General features: G+C 37.8%; 1 protein-coding gene across 1 annotated transcript in view; it reads left to right on the top strand.

Annotated features, from left to right (window-relative positions):
* The window catches only part of LOC127627360 (transmembrane protein 132C-like), a 172,700-nt gene extending 158,701 nt beyond the window's left edge, over positions 1-13,999 (top strand). The window contains exons 7-9 of the mRNA XM_052103702.1: positions 7,531-7,804; positions 9,355-9,546; positions 12,881-13,999. Of these exons, the coding sequence (XP_051959662.1) occupies positions 7,531-7,804; positions 9,355-9,546; positions 12,881-13,999 (1,585 nt within the window). The remainder of the gene's footprint in view (positions 1-7,530; positions 7,805-9,354; positions 9,547-12,880) is intronic.
* Positions 14,000-15,968: the final 1,969 nt, after the last annotated feature.

Below are 15,968 nucleotides of genomic sequence, written 5' to 3'. Positions count from 1 at the left end.
AAAGTGAGTTTTCAAATGTATTCTCAATCTGTTTGCCAATTCAGAAATCACTTTATTTACAAAGAAAGGGCCATTGTCAGAAGACAATTTTTTTAGGCACTCCCCATTTTGGAATGACTTCTCTGATCAGGGTCTTCGCCACTGTTGTAGCATCTGTCTTTCTACATGGGAAACAATCAGCCCACTTATACAACATCTAAAAAAATCACAAGACAATATTCATGCTCTTGACACAATGTCAGTTCAGTGAAGTCCATCATGATGTCCTGAAAAGAAAAATCAGGTGGGGTGTTCAAAGTAAGATTGCTTTCCCACATTATTCGTTGTACATATATGAGAGCTGTAAAAAAAAATATATATTTACGCATGTTCTGCTCCATGGGCCCATTTTTCTTTTCTTTTCTTTAGCTGTTTTGGTAAAATGATTTAGCAAAAAACAATTCTTGTTTGCATTAATGACACATTAGACATCATTTTTAACTTTCACCCTCTCACATCTCACTCTCACACACCCCTCTGACCATGACTTTGTTTCTTGGTCAGTGTGCATGCTTTGAATTTCAACCAATTTTGATGGTTGTTGTGCATCATCGGAAATCGGGCATGTGAAAGTTAGTTAGAACCGCAGACATGAACTGCTCTTTCTCAGAATCAAATGATCGAACAATAGCCAGAATTCTCTGGCTGGCCTAAATATAGTGCAGGTGAGAGAGCCAATTTCAATTGCTCAGATGCAGAATGTCATTCTCCTGTCCAATGTTATTTATCAATCCTTTTCTGTAGCTCATGAGCTGCTGTAAGAAGATGATTGGATATCTTATAAATTTTGTTCTAGAACACCAGTTTAAAGTGGCTAAGTTTATTCAGCCTAAACAATTATTTAGGGTCTGCAGTACCCTGGACTTAGGATAATTAGCATATAAAGCCCTAGTTGTTGTTTTTGGGTACATGTAAAATAACTTTTTATTCCTTTACTTCCTGCTGATCTAAATCATCCCTCAGGGTAGGCACATATTAGAGGTATAAGAGATACTGTTGAACAAGACCGTTTATATGCTTTTGACACTTTTGTGTCCATTTTCTGTTTAAAGGAGAAATAAGGCTTAACATCTATCTCACAGGCAGTCTGAATCATTAAACACAAGAACAGTTAATTAAGCGCATTAGATGAGAGCCTTACCATATTGCAGTACGAAATATAAATTACTCAAAAGTTCCACAAAAACAAAACATGGAAGGCTCTGAATTTAGTTCATCCCTGTGGTATCCTATCCACGTTTGACCTAAAAAAAAAGAGTCAAATTCAAAACAGAATTGGTTATCTTTTTTTGATAGGGATGGAGAAAATACACAAATATTCAGGAAAATTATCACAGAAAATAATTCAGAGCATGGCTGTATGGTCGGCAGATTGTGGGTCACCACAATTGTCAGGGGATGCATTCTAGCAATGTAATTTGGTCCTAACGTGGTTTGGTCCTCACACTGTACACAAATCGGTTTTATTTTTGATCGAAAACAGCGTCAAACTGCCTGCACACTCCCATACCCTGAAAGAAAGGATAGATTTTAGTCCTAATTCTCAGAAGTTTTGAAATATCATAGTAGACCTGTTCTGATGGCCACATCCATTTTCCTATATTCAGCTTATTCCTTTTACGTATACCTATTAATACATCTGGGTATTTACTCTCCTATCAATATAGTTTAGCTTGAGAGGATATTGGTACAACAGCAAATAACTTAAAAACAAGCTCTTGTTTTGATTTTTCATTTGTTTAGTCTCTTGTGTAACCTTCTTACCAAGATGTACCATTAAAGCTTGCTGAGTTTTGTTTCAGTTCATTTGAAAAAGAAAATCTGTGTGTCCTGTGTGGTTGAGGGGTTAGCTGTTGGGAATTTAGGGTAGGTCAGGAGTGCCGTTGAGATGGCCACCAGGGGGTAAGAAGTTTAATTTCTTCATCCCTCTTTGTCTGTTTTTTGTTTTGAGGGACAAAACTTGATTTTGTTCTTCTAGTATTTCTTCTGCATTTTCCTAAATGGACCAAGAGAAAAGTTTTTTCTGGTCTACCACAACCGTCTTCAATATCAAGTTATTAAGATCAGAATGTTTACATAGGAAACCCTAAATGTTTACATATCAACCTGTTCAACAGCTTCACAAAGTTTATCTGTATAGAAATGTCTCTATGATCAGTGTTGTTTTAATAATTTACATTCATTTGCATTTTAATTTTTTATAGGCATGATAATTACACATAAACCAATTTAAGAGTCTCAGATTAAATTTCCTTTACCGAGTTAAAAAATGAAATGTATTTTCATAACTTATTATATTTTATTCCCTGTCAATATGTCTCTGTGTGCACGTGCACACTCAAGTATGCACACACATTCACACTCAATATTTATTTAATTGATTGACTTATTACATACCTAATATCATCTTATTTTTATTAAGATTCTCTCTATGCATTCCTTTACTTGTCGTTCTGAAAGAGGAAAGGGAAGTTAGTTTCAATAATGGCATAATTCTGTGTGTACACCACTTTTGCTCTAGACACAGAAACACACAAAAGAACACAGAACCTTCTTGAGGCTCTGAGGCTCAAGCCACCAACAAAACATCAGATCTGGATTGTTGAGATGCTTATCGGGTAAACCTGTCCTCTTGGCTAATTGTTTCCATCATCCTCGATCGAGAAGATGTATGATTGGTTTAGCATTGTGCACCACTTAAAAAATGGCCCTTGACATGGCCTGAAAAATGTTTTGGTGACACTTTCTTTGGAGCCCATGTTTATAATTCTTTGTAAAGGCATTATAATGCATTAATAATATCTCATAATACACCTTATATTATGTTATAACTTCTAATAAATATTTTTAACCACAATTATAATACATAATACTTACCTATTCATAGAGTATAATGCATTATAACACAAGCAACATCCATTTTATCTGCAGAAGTTATAAAGAATGATATACAGGTGTAACGGAATACATGTAACGGGATTACATGTTTAAAATACAAAATATAAGTAACTGTGTTCCACTTCAGTTAAAATTGAAATAATTGGTAATACAGTTACATTCAAAAAGTATTTTGATTACTGAAAGTGTTGTCATTTGTTTAATTTAATATTTAGTCCTTTCAGATGGAAAAAATGTATACATATAAATGATGCGATCCAAAGTGCATTAGAACAGCGGTGAAACACTTTCTTATGATGCGTTACATTCATACGAGCAGACAGAGAAGTACGTTTGAAGTAAGTTTGTAGCAGAAGAAATAGAAAAAAAACGTTGTGTAAATTGTTAACTTTACGCTGCTTGTGGCGGTGCATGAAAAAATCCGCCCAATCCATGCCCATATATGGAACAGATACAATTAAGCAAAATGATAAAAAAAAAAAAAGGAAGGTAAAGATGGAGACAAAAAAAGTTGAGAGGAAGTTGAGAGGAGCTAGTTTAAAGCGAGGGGCACGGATTACCTGAGGGTGTATGAGATCGGTTCCTAAACTAGAGCGGGACACGCTCTGTGTTTGGCCAGTATTAACGCCGGAGTGAAGCGGTTCCGCGCCGCACTTCCTTATGCTGGCTGCAGACTTTGTCATCTTATGCAAAGGATGTGGTCAAGTAACCAGCTCAGGTAATCAACTTGTGTCGGCTTCTCTGCAACCTCAAGCCCTGAGAATAGTTCTCCCTGCCATCCCTGGTCAGTGTTTTGCAAACACAAACAAACACACACACTCACATAAACACACGCACACACACATAACCGCATACATTCACAGCCCCACATTCGCGCCTCGCTCAGAGTGAGTGTTGCGTGTAGTTTTTCCTTTAAATTCAAGAAATGTTTTCGTGCCAATCTAATTACCCTCTATTTCTTGCCTCCCTGTTGTTTTGTTTTTTTGATACTTGTGAGTGAAAAGGACACTCGAAATCTGCTGATTTTGATTTAAAAAATATATACAGGTGCATCACCGATAGACATTTTCAGCTACAGTGTTTTGTTATTTTTGATAACAGTTTCTGTTAAACATTGTGTTATGTTGTATTATGGATGGGGGGACTGCATTCAGTTGTTTGTGGTGTGTTTGTTTTTTCTTGTGTATGTAACTTGTGTTTTGTTTTTGTGAGCTATCCCATAAGAGTTCAAATCTACTAGTGACAGGCTTGACCTGTCTGGCCGCCGAAATAATTTATTGGAACTATTTAGAATCCAAAATTTAACCTGGTTTTTGGGCCTGCCACCATTACAAGCTAAAATGCTATTTCTAACCATTTTACATGCACATGTAAAATTATAGAATTGAATTTTTATTTTTGAAGGATTTAAATTTCACAATTCCAATTTTTTAAATTTCAAACGTGCTTTTCTCAATTTTGAAGAAGTCTGGTTCCTACATTGGGTCCTAAGTCCTTTTGTACACTCTGGATTTCCCTCCTCAGCTGTCACAGTTCCACATTCTGAATGTCTGGCCTGGCAAATTGTCATGGAAATTCTAAATACTGACCCAAGTAAACATAACTCCCTAAATTACCTGACTATCCTGCTGGTATCCTAGTTTCCCAGCCCGCTGGCACCTTTTTCTTCAGCACGTTACAACTCAGAGTCCACTGAGATTTTGGCAGCGTCCTGCCCATAGACAATACTCACTCAATCTGAGAATATTGTATTCTGTCACTACACGCTAGTGATTTCACCATAACACCTATCTCATATATAGACTTATGGTGCAGCATAATAACTCAACCCAGACTCCAGTTTCTGCTTTGCTCTTTTATTACTACACGGCCGGGGGTTCCATCACACGCAGCTGTAGAACTCACCCAAGAAAAGTTAAACAAACTTTTATAGACGATATTACATGATCTCTCCTGATGCTTGTTTACTTTATTCCGGTTGGATATAGGGTAGTTAGAATTAGCTAATCATCTTGGTAAGAGATCAACATTATGAAATATAGTTACAGGTGAAACTCGAAAAATTAGAATATCGTGCAAAAGTTCATTCATTTCAGTAATTCAACTTAAAAGGTGAAACTAATATATTATATAGACTCATTACAAGCAAAGTAAGATATTTCAAGCCTTTATTTGATATAATTTTGATGATTATGGCTTACAGCTTATGAAAACCCCAAATTCAGAATCTCAGAAAATTAGAATATTACATGAAATCAATAAAATAAAAAGGATTTTAAATACAGAAATGTCGGCCCTCTGAAAAGTATAATCATGCATATGTACTCAGTACTTGGTTTGGGCCCCTTTTGCATTAATTACTGCCTCAATGCGGCGTGGCATGGATGCTATCACCCTGTGGCACTGCTGAGGTGTTATGGAAGACCAAGATGCTTCAATAGCGGCCTTCAGCTCTTCTGCATTGTTTGGTCTCATGTCTCTCATCTTTCTCTTGGCAATGCCCCATAGATTCTTTATGGGGTTCAGGTCAGGTGAGTTTGCTGGCCAATCAAGCACAGTAATACCATGGTCATTGAACCAGGTTTTGGTACTTTTGGCAGTGTGGGCAGGTGCCAAGTCCTGCTGGAAAATGAAGTCAGCATCTCCATAAAGCTTGTCTGCTGAAGGAAGCATGAAGTGCTCTAAAATGTCCCGGTAGACGGCTGCGTTGACTCTGGACTTAATAAAGCACAGTGGACCAACACCAGCCGATGACATGGCTCCCCAAACCAACACAGACTGTGGAAACTTCACACTGGACTTCAAGCATCTTGGATTGTGTGCCTCTCCATTCTTCCTCCAGACTCTGGGACATTGGTTTCCAAATGAGATGCAAAATTTGCTCTCATCAGAAAAGGACTTTGGACCACTGAGCAACAGACCAGTTCTTTTTTTCTTTAGCCCAGGTAAGACGTTTGACATTTGAAGCCCATGTCCAGGACCCGTCTGTGTGTGGTGGCTCTTGATGCAGTAACTCCAGCCTCAGTCCACTCCTTGTGAAGCTCCCCCACACATTTGAATGGCCTTATCCTGACAATCCTGTCCAGGCTACGGTCATCCCTGCTGCTTGTGCACCTTTTTCTTCCACACTTTTCCCTTCCACTTAACTTTCTATTAATGTGCTTTGATACAGCACTTTGAGAACATCCAACTTCTTTTGCAATTACCTTTTGAGGCTTTCCCTCCTTGTGGAGGGTGTCAATGATGGTTTTCTGCACAACTGTCAGGTCAGCAGTCTTCCCCATGATTGTGAATTCAACTGAACCAGACTGAGAGACCATTTAAAGGCTCAGGAACCCTTTGCAGGTGTTTAGCTGATTAGAGTGTGACACTTTGAGCCTACAATACTGAACCTTTTCACAATATTCTAATTTTCTGAGATTCTGAATTTGGGGTTTCATAAGCTGTAAGCCATAATCATCAAAATTATATCAAAAAAAGGCTTGAAATATCTTACTTTGCTTGTAATGAGTCTATATAATATATTAGTTTCACCTTTTAAGTTGAATTACTGAAATTAATGAACTTTTGCACGATATTCTAATTTTTCGAGTTTCACCTGTATATTATGGTGATATATTATATATGCATTCATCTGCTCAATGCCTTCTCATGATTGATGCAGTCTATCATGCATCGCTGAGATTTATTACTAATTGTAAAGCTCGCACACACCACTGTGAGCTGTATTCTCGTGTAGGGTGGTCTGCTCTGGCCACACGGAGGCATTGTCATTGGTATACATTTATATATAAGGCTATTCTTGGTGTGCTCCCATCCTATTTATGTTCACTTCTTATGAAAAAAAGATCTGGTCTCCGTTCTCAGGCTGTTGTCTTGTTTTCTGTTCCACATGTCAGTACTGTGTTGGGTAAAAAGGCCTTTGTTTATTCTGCTCCCTTTACATGGAATTTGCTGCAGAACAACTTAAAACTTAGTAAATTGATTCCATTGAGTGTTTTTAAGATGAAAATGAGATGCTTTGAGTTGGACTCCCTCACATGTCAATGTTTTTATTGAGATTACATCTCAATAATTGGCTTTCATTTGTGTGCCTTTGTACATATGTAATTTTGCTGCCTATCTTGGCCAGGTCTCCCTTGCAAAAGAGATTTTTAATCTCAATGGGTTTTTTTTCCTGGTTAAATAAAGGATAAATAAAAAATAAAAAAAATGTTAGCATAGTTATATAGTATAGCATTTTCAAATATTTCTGTTCCCCTTCTCACCTTTCATATTTAGCCCAAAATTTGCTATTGCAGATTTTAATAAAATAGTCCTAGTTTCCAAAGTTTTCTGATGAAATTAAACAGAATAAATTATTGGGTTGGATTTTTTACAATGTAGAATAGAACAGAATAAAATAGTCTGCATTCCCAATGTTTTTTGATGAAATTCAACAGAATAAAGTAGTAGGTTTAATTTACTATAGTGCAGAAGAATAGAATAAAATGGAACTAGTTCCCAATATTTTCTGATGAAGTTAGAAAGAATAAAGTAAGGAATGAAATGGATCATGAACAAAATTAGTTTTGGCTTCTTTCTTTACTGCAGGTCTGAGACTGGAGAGGATGATGTTGATGAAGGAGCCAGGAAAGATCGGGGCTGTGTTCCACAGTACCAGAGCACCACTGTCCGTGTCCTCACACACTTTGAGGCTGAGCCAGAGGAGTGGCAGGGCCAACCAGACTGGCTCCTGGGAAGTGACTGGCAGGTGGATGTGACGGAGCTGGTGAGGGATTCATTAAGGGTGGGGGATGAACGTGTGGCCAGACTCTCTAAGGAACAGGTCCTGATCGGTCTTAACACTGGCACCACTAAAGTCCAGGTGAGAAACATCAAGTGTGTGAGTTTGTCTAGTTTTGGTTCGAGTGCTTTTATCTTCCCTCATTTACCATAAAACAAAACCAATTATGCAATTATGCAAAATCCTCAACACACTACTATCAGAGCTTCTCAAATATAAGGAACACAACTGACAGTTACAGCTGACTAAGCTGCAGTTCCCTTGTGTTTCACTGTAAATGCCGGGCTGTCATTTGTCTGTCTCTGTGTGGTTGAGAGGTGAATTAGTTTGTGTCGTGATGTGACATGTGTATGCTGTCAGATGTTAGCTAGACAGCACACTACTGTATCTCTCTCTCCTCTCTCTTGTGGCTCCTGTATGCTGCCTTTCTTCAGGTCTTGCAAATTCAGTGCTGGTCTTTTTTAATCTGATAAAATCACACATTTTTCCATGTAGATGTCATATGCATTCACACAGACATGCTTGAATAAATACACCTACACAATGGCCATGTGGCAAGCTGAACTGACAGTGCCAATAGAGAGCTATTTGACTGCTAAAGATATATAAGCCTCTGGCACAGGTGGAGAGAGGTTTGATTTGATCCATTTTCTGAAATTAAAATCAGATAAAAAGGCCAGTAATGGCTGGGATGTATGTATGGAGAGTCTGCCTCTTTGAGAAGCTCTATAGACTGAGATTGGCACTCACGGCCTGAAATCAAAAATCACTGAAGCTGTGAGAAAGATCTATCCCTGACCCCACCACTTAGTCACGGTCAAATTACCTATCGTCTACACTATTTTGCCAATAGAGCAAGCGTGCTATTAAACTTGAAAAGAAAGACCCAACTGCTTTTGCAGTTGATTAAGAGTAAATTGAATGACTAATAACTTGCTATTAGAGTAGGGAAAATAATTATGGTTTTAAAACAGACCAAGAATTGTTTCTGTACAAAAGTAGACATTTGAAATAACCTGTTTTTAAATAAATCTATCAGGCATCAACTTTTATCTTCTAGTCCTATTTATAAAATCAGAGCACTGGAGCAGCATCTCACGTAATATTGGGTAACGCCTGAGGCTCCCCTTGCTTATTCTTATTTTATGTCTAATTAATAAATCTATTAAGTCAAATAGCAAATTAGGATGAGATGAAGAGCAGAATATAAAAACTGTTTAAGAATGGTTTGTTTACATAACATAGATGCATCTTATTGTAGTTTGACAAACTGTTGCCAGTGAACCTCCATGTGCAAATTATGGTTAGAAGGAAGTGTGCACCATGCACACTAGTGACAGTTAAAGACCTACCTACAGACAGAAAGTAAATGGCTTCTGACACTTCATTATTAGACAATAAATTCTGAAATATGGAGGTGGCTGGTTTTCTACTAATTGATCCGGATAGGAAGTCTTTCATCATGTTTCATGCCTGTGCATCATATACTACCATTTGGTGGAGGGTGAACTTGTTCTAACTTAATTTAAATTGCTGCTTATATTAAATGCATAGAGGATGTTCACTTTTTTTTTTTTTTTTTTGTGATTTAGCTGAGGTTATGTTACATGTCAGACTATGTTCTTATCCAGGTGATGTCCCCGTTGTCAGACTCGGTTCTGGCTGAGAGGATGATCCGGGTTCTGGATGATAAAGTCAGTATTACTGAGCTGGGTGTGCAGCTGGTCTCTGGCCTTTCACTGGACCTACAACTCAGCCCAGGAAGCAACAGGGCCATCGTCGTCACAGCTACCACACAAGAGACCATGCACAACACTAATCAGGTGTAAAATCTTATTAGATGGCGATATTAGATTAGTATACAGTGTACAAAGTAGCAAAATGGATGTGGACACCCCCTTCTAATTAATAGGTTTGACTATTCCATTATTTATAGTGGAGACTGATTGTAATACTATGGCAAACAATAACATTCTTTCATAAACAGATTACTTGTTGGTCTAGATATAGTTAAATTCAGTTCAGACTCCTGACTATTGCCTCTAACACTTGGAGTCTTAACTGAACCAGTTCTATTAAAAATTGAATGCTAGTTCTCAGATCACAATATTGTATACATTCTCAGAAATGTGCTCTTGGTCTGTAGGCTTGCTTTTTCCATGAGCAGCAGCAATCACTATAATCACAGTCATCATAGGCAAAAAGTCAGTTAATGTGGGACGCATTTTGATTAGGGGTTGTGTTTTTTTATAGTGGATCATGCTGCTCTGGGCTGCCCATATTCTAAGTCATCTCACATTTTAAACCCTCTCTGATTAGTCTGATTTCATTAATCCTTTGCATCGGCAGGGGTTTCCTCTCTGCTCCATGTTGACACTTAAAATAAGCAGACTGAATGAGTCTCCAGCTGATTGGTACATCTGTTCTTTTTGAAATGTGTTTTTGGTGACTTTAAAGCATTTGAACTGTCCTGCATTAGAGGTTTGGAACTCACAGATGCATGTTTTTAGGAATATTTCATTACCCTTCCCACAGGAGAGAAAAATGACAAATGAGATCTCTCTAATATCTAAGTGGTTTTTCAAAGACCAGTGTTTCCAACCACTGCCGCAGCACAGTGGTGCGGCACACTAGTTGCCGTGAAACATTGTCAGGTGTGCCATGGAAAATTAACAAATTCCACAAAATAAATAAATGCATGAATAAAATAATAATCATAATCTCCTCATCTTACGTAGAAATTCGCCGTTTTGAAGCCATAATCGGTCACTTTTGTGATTGTGAAGACCAATGATTAATGTGCAAAAGTGACTGATATTTATATGCGTTAAGGGTCTTTCACGTGAGTCGCGTCAGCGCTGCAGAATACATTGAAATCTACGAAGTGACGTCACACCAAAGTGTTTTTTTCACACACGTTTTTTACTTGTTTTGTTCTTAGTTTAATCGTATTTGTTTTTGTAATATTGCGTTGTTCACATGTCATGTTTTAATGGCCTCCGCTGTCACTGCGGGGGAAAAAACTGAGTTTCTAGAGACTCTGGGGGCCCCAGGCAGAAGGGACCTGTTGACCCCCCAACAAACAACCACCCCTACCCCCCATAAGGCACATTAATCATTAATCCATGCACATAGATTATTATACAAACAAATCTTTTATTTTCTGTAAAATGCTTTCTTTTCAATGGAAAAATATACATAAAATATAAATAAAGGCAAACTTTGCATACATAATATAAATAACTCCAAATACACAAACAATACATACATATTTGCTTACAAAACCGTAGTGCACATTTTTTTATCAGAGCTTGGAGTTGCTGTGGTTAAGTCTAGAGGTGGTGAGGAGGAGGTGGTGGTAAGGATTGCTGTTGCCCCATGTAATGGAACTGATGTGCTGCCACTGGATGTACTGGCCATGTCTTCCTCAAGGTCCTCCTCGTGACATGAAGTTCATATTGCTGGAGAGAAAAAAAATACTCATAATGTATAAATGAGTATACAAATAAAAAGTATACAAATAAGAAGTAAGTCAATGTTTAAAGACAAATATCTGTGTGGCCATATTTAATCAAATAATCTAATAATATATGTATAGTGGAGAGCAAGTCAAGGTCAATTTAGAATAACTTCTTTTTACCTTCATCTGTTGAGGCATCTTGTTGAGGCGGAAAAAGAAATTTAAGCAAAGCACCTTCTTCGTCGTGCAAGCACAGTCCACAAACACCAAATGGTTAAGATCTGTATGAAATAATTCACAAACAGCTAATGGCAACAACAACACTTTAGCTTATGTTAACATTTTGTTTACTGTAACATTTTTACGATTTATAGATATATAAAACAACTAGGTTAGCTTGTTCTGTCGAAACTGTCACAGTAACAGATATAATATCTTCCAAATATGCAATAGTAACATCTTTGGAAGATATTATATCTGTTACTGTGACAGTTTCGACAGAACAAGCTAACCTAGTCTACTGACAAAGTAACTGTTGTTAGCATTGTTGTTGTTAGCAATTGACAACCAAATAATTATGCTACTAATGGGAGAAATTAAATGCTTGGCATAACTAACTTATACTATGCAAGGTTCTGTATACACAGCACAGCCATTGGCAAAAAAGAACATAGCTTATGTTAACATTTTATACATTTGTAAAAACAAATGTAGAGATATATACTAGCTATGGTTTATGCATCACACATTTCTAGACAGAGTAAACTAGTCTACTGATTAACTAGCTGTTGTTACAATTGAACTGACAAATGACAACCACATTTTCTGATGCGTGGTGGAACAAATTACACCCCTTGACATTACTCCTTTATTCAGTGTAACAGATTCTCACTTACCAGTGTCTCGTATTTTCTTTTCTTCTTCCTCTTGCTTTCGTTTCCTTTTAATATAAAATATTAAAATAAAATATTTTTATTTTATAAATATAAATAAATATAAAATGTTTTTATTTTATAAACAGTACAAATCTGTTTTCATTTCGAGGGCTCTAGTCTTCAGAGTGTAATACCTCAGCTTGAGATTCCCTCTTGCTTGTAAAATGGGCGGGGTGTGTGATGTTGGCACCAGGGCGGCATATTATGGGTTGGTTTTAGGGCAATGCTGTGAGGTATTGGCCTGATGATGAGAATGAAGATTGATTTTGATCTCACAGCTCGAGGTCCAAGGCTGTTGGCTCTGGCTGATCAGTTGATATTCTGGCTCGCACTGACCTGATAATGAAAAAGCAGCTATAATGAAGTCAAACATTTCTCATCAAATTCTTGTTGTAGAGTTTTCTGGTGCAACTTCACAAAATTAACAAGGTGCTTGGAAAAAAGAAGTGTAAATTTGAAAAGCAAATCCAGCAGAACTTGTTGAGTAGAGAATAATTCAAACTTTATTTTGCCAATGCGTTTCAGCATCTAGGCCTTCATCAGACTAAAACCATCAAATTCTTCCAAGACCAAATTATCTGAGCTATACTATCCTCAATATTTTGAAAATATGTTTTATTGCTCCTCAAGAAATTTTGGGAGAAAAATCTGAATAATATTTAAAAAAGAACTGCAGTGAGTTTCCTGAGCTATGAAATCATCCTCTAGGTCTGCAAAAGAAGTTAATGTTCAAGTTCACTCATGTTTTCATTCCGCCCACAGGAGTCCCTTGTCAGTGCATGGCTGCACTTCAGTGATGGCTCCATGACCCCTCTTGACCTCTATAACCCTGCACATTTTGTCCTCACAGCCACCTCTCTGGATGATCAGGTGGTGTCAGTGAAGAAAGACTCCACCTGGAGGTGGCCAGTGGTAGTGGCCAAAGGTGAAGGTCAAGGCATGTTGGTCCGAGTGGAGATGTTTGGCCTTGAGTCCTGCCTAAAAAACAAGCGGCGGACAGTTTTGGCTGCAGGCAATGCAAACATCCATGTAAAGTTTGGCCGCAGTGAGGAAATGGGAAACAGTGTAAAAGAAAAGAGATACAGGCCCAATGCCCCATATTATGGAGGCTCTATATCAGACATGGAAGCTGGAATCATAAACAGAGCAGTGACCACCATCAAGACTGCAATTTCTGGGAAACCCAGCGGTGACAGGCTGTCTGCTGGTGATACTCCAGTTGATTTCTCAGAGTTCCCAGCTCAAGCAGACCTTCCCCCTGGACGCAACACTGAGGAGGACCTCCTGCAAAATCGGCGTGGCCTCAGCGACTTGGAGATAGGCATGTATGCCCTGCTAGGTGTATTCTGCTTGGCCATTTTGGTATTTCTAATAAATTGCATCTCTTATGCCCTTAAATACAGCAACAAACAGCTCCCTTTGGAGGGCCAGGAGACCATGGCTCATGCCCATGACTGGGTTTGGTTAGGCCATGATGCAGAGCTGTTGGAAAGCCAAGCAGGTTTGTGTTTGGACCAGGAGGAGCTTGGCGGCACCATGGACTCAGGATTGGGCCTGGAGGAAGGTAGCCAGCTCCTTAATGGTCTTTCATCTCAGAAAAGCGTGCAGGGGCAGGTCCATAGGTCTTCATCTGACTCTGGCTGCGCTGGGAGGGATCACAAGATTGAGTCCTTAAATTCACCCACCACCAAAAGGAAACGGGTCAAGTTCACTACTTTTAGCCACAGCAAGCCCAGCAATGGCTGCCCATCCATAAGCCCACTTCTCATTGGTCAGAATGACATCAAATGGGTTTGCCCAGACATCGAGCTTGGGGACTCCAAAGAGCTCAGAAATTACATGGAAAGGTTAAATGAAAATGCTACTAAGAGCACTGCATAGTCTGGGTTGTAGTTATTTATGTATTTTTCGGACAAAGCATAGCTCACCCATATGCCTTCCGGATACAGTGGTGATTGGCCTCTACTGCACTCACATCTCACCATGAAAAGACAAGCCATTCATCTGGTCTTGTTTCCATGGCAACTGTCATGAGGGTTCATCATCAGGAAATAAGGAAAATAGAGACGTTAAAATATGAGAACATTAGTATATGAGAAATCTTTCAATATATTTTGTTTTTTTGAAGAAGAAGAAGAAAGAAGAGGATATTTCATTTCTATACTTAAAAAAAAGTTGTTGTTTTTTAACTTAGCACACGTAAGTCTAGGTTAATGCAGTTCACTTGGTGGTGGTGATGGTACTTGTTGACATTTAAACATATCAGTTGTGCGCTGTGAACTGAAGCATTTCCAAGTTGAACACTGACTGATGCGAGAACACATTTTGTAAGGTTTTACATATTTTTATACATCTCTTTTCCTGTCTGTGTCTGTGTGTCCATTGTATTTCTCCAAAGACTAACTCCCATAAGTAAATGCATGTGAGATCAAAATATGGACAAAAACCCAAAAAGTCTATTTTGGAACTTTTTCCACCAACAGTGTGAATTATCTTGTATATACGACAAAGGACTAATGGGAAACAGAGAGACGAATTACCCTCCATATCTTCTTGAGAGCTGTTGAGCAAATTGTATTGTCGTAGGTAGTCTTATCAATATTGTATAATATGTTGTTTACAGTAATAGAATGACAGATGGTATGCATTCAAATTGATTATGTATGTGTGATATAGCTGTGCATTGCCTCTTTGTATTTTTTGTTTTCCTTTTTTATTTTAATTTCCTTGCTTTTCTTTTCATTCTGCTAATTTTATATATGGTCCGAGGACAGCATATAGGTAGCAAACATAAAGATAATCAAAGCTCTTATTAGAAAAAGTAACATCTAATCTACTCAAGTGAATGTCCCCATGATTAACCTGAAGCTTAGGTTAAAGTTAATTGGATCAGATTAGTTTGGAGTGTAATACTCAGGTAATGTGATCAGTGCAACAGAGCCGTACATATCCTGGCAGGGCAACCATAGAACAATTTATATGTGAATAAATTGATTATTCTGACACTCTCAATCTGTATTACTGTACATCACTGTGTCTAACAGTCATAAAGAATGTAATCAATAGTCATTTGCCCTTAAACCAATTACAGATTAGAGATTTTATTCCAGAACTCTTTTGTAAAGAGAGTGTGTTTCAGCTAATTCCTCCTGCTTATGTTTTGGATGGAATTGATCTCCAAGATCCAATGTACATCCAGTGTCTTATTTGAAACTGTATTATTAAGACTGATTCTGGCACTGGCTGTGGTTTCCTGTTTTTTTTTATTTATGGAAACATGTTCATAAAGACCACAGGAGGACAACTGTACATACAGTACTAACCTGACGGATCAGCCAATTTTATGAAGAATTGTTATTTGTTGTTGAATTTCATCCAGTGTTCAAGATGTTCTAATGCTGATACACAATGTCAGTCAGTGATCCTATCAAGTTGGTCCTTTAGAAAAGGTGATTGGATGGAGCGCCTCAAGTTATTATATTTGTTGGTCCTATTACATTTTCCCATACATGTGATGTATCACTGTTTGTTATGTAGCATTTTATAGCCTCAAGTTACTTTTAAGATCAAAGGGGTCAGGGATTTCTTTTTAATTTAATTTTCTCTCATTCAGTTTCAAGAGCTTAAAAGCTTTTAATTACATACAGTGTGGTTCAAAAGTCCTGAGTCCACTTGCGAAAATGCTTCTATTTTGCATTTTCCTAATTTAATATTGTTTTTTCATTGCAAATTATATTAGTAGTATATGGCTCAGCATATTGAGTGAAATTTTATTGGAAAATTCAACATGCATTTTCAGATTTTCTTATGCAGAAGAGGACTACTGGGAAACAGGCTGAAAAATTACCCT

This window comes from Xyrauchen texanus, chromosome 34 (assembly GCF_025860055.1).
Source record: "Xyrauchen texanus isolate HMW12.3.18 chromosome 34, RBS_HiC_50CHRs, whole genome shotgun sequence".
Taxonomy (NCBI): Eukaryota; Metazoa; Chordata; class Actinopteri; order Cypriniformes; family Catostomidae; genus Xyrauchen; species Xyrauchen texanus.
The sequence above is the reverse complement of the archived record's forward strand: the minus strand, read 5'-3'. Positions and strand labels throughout refer to the sequence as shown.